The sequence below is a fragment of the Chenopodium quinoa genome, unplaced genomic scaffold, assembly GCF_001683475.1.
Source record: "Chenopodium quinoa cultivar QQ74 unplaced genomic scaffold, ASM168347v1, whole genome shotgun sequence".
Lineage (NCBI taxonomy): Eukaryota > Viridiplantae > Streptophyta > Magnoliopsida > Caryophyllales > Amaranthaceae > Chenopodium > Chenopodium quinoa.
The window spans coordinates 2,219,023-2,224,753 of record NW_018743292.1 but is presented as its reverse complement, the minus strand read 5'-3'; the positions used below and the strand labels follow the sequence as shown (position 1 = coordinate 2,224,753).

Sequence of the window (5,731 nt, the reverse complement as noted above, 5' to 3'; positions counted from 1 at the left end):
GAAGCTCAGTTTCGTAAATAGTTTGGCCACGCGTCTAGATTGGTAAATTGTTTGCCAGTTAAACTTACTTTCGTAAAAAACACTTAGGCGTTGTGCCTTGGCCCAATCCCATACTTAGCATTTTTAACACCGCCGTGAGGTGCTAACCTCGTTTTTGAGTTTGCAAATAATATTGTACCAGTCCAAACAAACAATGTGTACCGTGTGCCGAACAATATAACAGGAAGTAGAGATACGGGGCCAGGAAGTGAATATTGAAAGTACATCGTAGAGAGTTATCGAATCATATAGATTGATAAAAGCAAAGGTGTTGCATGGAGTTTCAGATAGAATTTAAGAAAAAGCAAATGATTCACAACCAGATATTGGTACGTTTGCAACTCATAACGCACTTTTAATTTGATAGTCAGCCAACAAAGAAACTTCAAATCAAGAGCAAAAGAATTGCAAAAAGAAGATAAAAGCATCCCTTTTTATAAAGTTTTTTGCCAAAGCAACTTTATTGCCATGATATATGGATAAAATTCAATGAGCTTTCTTTTGGATTTATTTATAAAGCAGGAATAAAATCAACTAAAGCTTTCTTAACACATTTTGACCCTAACAAAATTTTTTTTGGTTAGAATTTTTTTTAAAAAATAAAGAAATAAATCAGCTTTCACCCTTGAAAACTTTTCCAGATACCGGGCCATTAAAGATCTTTATAAGTGGCCCCTGCTTTTGAGGAGGGAATTATGGCATATACAATAGTATCAAATTTAACATACCTTGTAATTATTGCCATGCACAAATTTTGTAAATCCCAATTGAAAGAAAGAAGATGCACTAGAATATTTTTGGACCAACAACAAGATATACTTACATTTATACACCAAAGTCATTGATTAAAGTCATAGAACATTCAAAAAAAAAAAAGGTGCTTCATTCCTGTTACAAAAATACAATTATTCTCCAACAACATAATTAGTGAATTAGTTCCCAAGTTTTCAGACACATGCATGCCACTAATGGCATACTTTATCAGATAATACATACTCCAAATTTCATGCAATAATCCATGGAAATGATGATGATGAACTTAATTAATTAAGCACTTTTTTTTTTTTATGTAATTAACCAAAACTTCATCTGATGATCTTACAAAGTAAAAATGAAGACTCTACTAGTTAAATCCTAGCCATCTAGCTAATAACAGTGCTTAACATAATACTAATACTAATTAATATTCGTCGTCTTGATCATCATATATCAAAGGTTTCCTTCTGCTAGGTGCATTCTTTTCTTGCTCTGAAGAGGGACTCCAAACAGCTTGATGGTCTCTCTCTTGCTCGCGTCGCCTTGATTATCTTGATCATCCAACTCTATGAGCTTAGGAGGTGCTGCTGCCATTGCATTATAATTAGGAGGGCGATTTTGGTCATTTCCATTGTTAGGCACAGCTGGTTTAACATGGTTTTGAATGAAATAAATAATGTCATTGTAAAGGGTTTTCATGTGGTTGAGCTCAGATAAGAGCATGAAGTTCCTCTTCCTTAGCCTTTGGTTGTCTTCCGTTAACGCCGTTAGAATGTCGTTATTAGGCCCGCCACTTGGCTTCGGAGAAGGTAACGGAGAAGACTGATCAATGTTTATCCAAGATCCATGTTCCTCGGGCGGTGAAGGAAGGTACTGTTGTGGAAGTAATACTTGGTCTTGGTAGTGAATTTGGTGGTGGTGTTGTGGAGTTTTCCTTCTATGAATTTCACATAATAGGTGTTTCTCTCCTTTCTTGAAGTACTCATTTGCAAACTCCCACCTATCTGCAACTACCTTCTTGAAACCCTAAAAAAAAAAACAAGAAAAAGGATGTTAATTTCTCAATCTAATGGGATATTACTATATTAGCAGTAAACAAATCTCAATAATAGGTAATGCAATTCACTAATTATGAAGAAATGTGAATACAAATTGTTTCTCAAATAGTACTTTTTCAATATCCCTTTTGTCCAAAAATAATTATATCATGATGATAATTTACAAATGTGACAACGGAATCTAAATGGAAGCAGTGCATAATTGTGTCACTTGGGACTTGCAGACAAGAAATACATGTACTGTAGATCCAATGGTTATAGTTAGACTTGATGGCTTTCTTATAATGAATTATTGTACTACACATTTCTTTTTTGTCTTAACTATTTAATACTGAGTACTACGTAGGTATGTATATCCCGCTTCATCTCAGAGATACTAGCGACGAATGTAGCTGACTAGCCGTATAGGCAACAAACCCGCCGGAAAGGTGCTCCCATATAGCAACCTCCACCACATTGTGGTGTTTTAAAGTGGAACATGGATATATTAAAGAGTCAAGAGAAACATCAAGAATAGAAATATGCATATACTAATAACAGAAAGTTGTACGTAGAATAATATTAGTAGGATAAGATACAGATGCATAAGGGACAGTAATCAAGACAAAGAAGCAAGAGAATCTTGAGATCTCACTAACAGTTCACATGGTTTTTCAAATAAAAATGAATATATTAACACTAAAAAACTCATTAGTCATTAGTAGCACAAATCTATATGTATATAACAGACATTTCTTACCAAATACCTAGAGAACCAAAAGTCTACATCGATTCAAACAAAATCATCAAGCAATTATTCCCTTGGGAAATAAAAATGAAAATAAACCAAGCTAAGTATGTACAACTTGGGTTCATAAATCTAACAAAAATAATGCACCATGTCTAAATTTAAAGCTTTTCAAACTATGATCAGATCACCATTTTAAAAATGAACTTTTTCTTAAGGCTCTAAATAGAAGTGTACAAAAATATGCAAAACTTATTTTAGTTAAAAATTGAAGGATGAAATAATCTGGTTTGGACTCCACCATATTTGAACTAGTTTTATTGATCTTTTCTCCGTTATTACTCAGACTCTTCGTTTCACATTGGTTTATCCTAATACATTATTTAGGATACAACAAGACAAACAAAGACTCCAAATTAGACACAGATATACAGACAAAATCCCTAAAAGTAACTGAATCTAAACCCTTCAAATGCTTTGATATATGTTTCAAAGATTCCATCAAAGTTCAAGAAACATGGTTATTCACAGTTTTTGTTTCTCTTGAAACACTGCATGGCTTAAGAATGATTCTTAACAAATGAATCAAAAAGTGACTAAATCAATAATCTCATTAACATATGCTTAAACTCATATGCATACATTCATGCTATATTACCCAATATATTCATTTCATCTCAAATACCCATGTCAAGCCCTCTTCAACTCTAACATGGATATGAACATTACTCGAAACTTAAATTTGGACCAAAAACATTGAGATTTTTCAGAATATAGCCAAGTCAGACACTACAACATGTGCCCGTCTCTAACACATCATCAACGAACTCGAATTCGAGTAACCTAACATCAGCATCAATGCATGCAAATATTTGTATTAAGAAAGGAATGTTGAGTAGCAGTAGTTAACATACATAGGTGTTAAGCTGTCTGACAAAGCTGGAGAAGTTGTTGTGCTTGAAGTAGTTAGGAAGGAGATCTCTAGCAAACTCAGGAGGGCGCCAAACAACGAAAGTTGTCTCATCTTCACCCCAAGATACAATGTGGTCGGTACGAGGATCGTCAACAAGTTGGTAAGTCTTAGTTAAGAAAGGAGCAGGAACTGATTTCTGAGACTCTGACACTGAGAACACCATTTTCTGGTGTTGTTCTTGATTAAGATGATGTTGATGAATGCTGTGATGATGATGATGATGGTGAAGAAGAGGATCACTCCTTTCTACTAAAAATGCCATTGTAATCAGTAAATTCTTTGAAATAATGTAAGATGATAAGATCTTAGGGCATGTACTATGATATAAAGATGATGATGATGATATAATATATAGTATGATGGAAATGAGAATGAAGGGGATTATATGATATGATATGCTCTCCAGCTGCTCTACTTGTTGCTCAGCTATTGCACTCACTACTATTACTGCTGCCTAGCTAGTGCTATTTACATACTCCTATTCTCTCTCTCTCATCATAATTTTATAACTTTAAGAAGCAGAAACATATGACAAAATCACTAAAATAAAAGCAGTGATTCTCTCTCTCTCTCTCTTACTCTCCTTTCCCTTCTCTATTTTTCTTTCTCACTGGCTTTCTAACTTTAAGAAGCATATGACCATGTCAGAAAAGTCTAGGGTATTTTTAATTTGGCTATTATGAGATCCAATCAAAGTTATTAAGCTATTGATTGTCCCCCTTGGAAGCTGTAAATATATAGGAGAATTTGTTTTACTGTTAAGCAAAAATAGTACAGAAATTACAGGGATGGGGACCTCAACTCAACTTATTCGTGTTACACTGGCTTAAATGAGATTCGGGTTCAATCCTCACCAACCATAAACTTAATTAAATTTTAGCATATAAAGACATGCTCACAAATTTCTGATCCTCCGGTAGGTCCATAACTAATACTGTAGTTATTAATTTAAATATAAAAGCATTATCCCTGGTAAGTACACAAATTTTACCTCACAGTAATAATAAAGGAAAACACGTTTTATATTCCTAAAGATACTAATAGAGTAATAGGGGCCTGTATCTTACTTTATAATTTACCCTTTTATACTTTTACCATCACCCTTTTTCAAAGTTTTTATCTGTCTATTCTCATTTCTTCCTCCATTAAAGAAAAAAACTCCAACACATTTTTCACATAACATTGGAGGTAAAATGAATCATTGGAATCTACATATATACACTAGGAATAACAAACTAGCATTATAATTAAGAAAACAAGGTACATTCTGCAATATTCTTTGGGTCATCCTATATTCAAAATAGAAGCATTGGACAATGGATGAGAGAGAAAGGGACAATATTATTCCAAGTTCTATTAAATTATTATAACATGTAGTAGCTCAAAATTCATTTTTATATGAAAAAAGTTATAATAAGGAACATTCCTATCTCCTAACATATGATATGAGTTTAGTATACAGTAAGTAGATATCCCAATCTTATTATTAATTCATTTGTTTTTTCGTTGTTCAAGGTACACCCGTGACTCTACAAAGAGAAAGAGAAAGAGAAAGAGAAAGGGTTGGAACGTGTTCCTTCTCTCAACCCTTTGCCTTAAAAAATCACTTTTCATCTTCTCTCTTTCGGCCACAACTCTAGTGGGGCGTGGGACTATGTCCTAACAGCTGCTTCCCTATGTGGGGGGTTAAACAGTTCTACTGTAACAAATGAACTCATCTAGATTCTCCTAAGTAGGGTCTACTATTTTGAATAGTAATTAATATGAAAATTACTTCAAAAACCAATAAACCATCCCTGATTATAAACCCGTTCAAATAAAAGTTGATCAAAAGTAATACGAGTATTTGGTAGTACGTTATAAATATACTCCCTCTGTTTCATATTATAATTCCTATTTTCCTATTTTGAAGATCCAAAATGTTGATCGTATGTAAAGATAATTATACCCTCATTTTTTTAACTTTATTCATTGAACTTCCTAATTTACCCTTAAATTATCCACTTGCCTTATACTTTTTTTCACTTTCTCTCTCTAACTTTTGTCTATAATTGTACTTTTCACTTTTCCCTCCTTAAATTATCCACTTGCCTTGTACTTTTGTCTAACTTTTGTCCACTTTTAATATACTTCATCCACTTTCTCATTTCTTAAATACCGTGAAAAAACACGAACAAC

The 5,731-nt window shown here is 33.3% G+C and overlaps 1 protein-coding gene across 1 annotated transcript; it reads right to left on the bottom strand.

Moving 5' to 3' along the window:
- Positions 1–702: 702 nt before the first annotated feature.
- On the bottom strand, positions 703–4,378 carry LOC110736313 (heat stress transcription factor B-4-like). Its single transcript, XM_021916513.1, has 2 exons — positions 3,495–4,378; positions 703–1,821 (listed from the first exon to the last, which is right to left on the bottom strand). Exons 1-2 carry the CDS (start codon positions 3,813–3,815, stop codon positions 1,249–1,251), a joined length of 894 nt encoding a protein of 297 aa, XP_021772205.1. The 5' UTR covers positions 3,816–4,378; the 3' UTR covers positions 703–1,248.
- Positions 4,379–5,731: the final 1,353 nt, after the last annotated feature.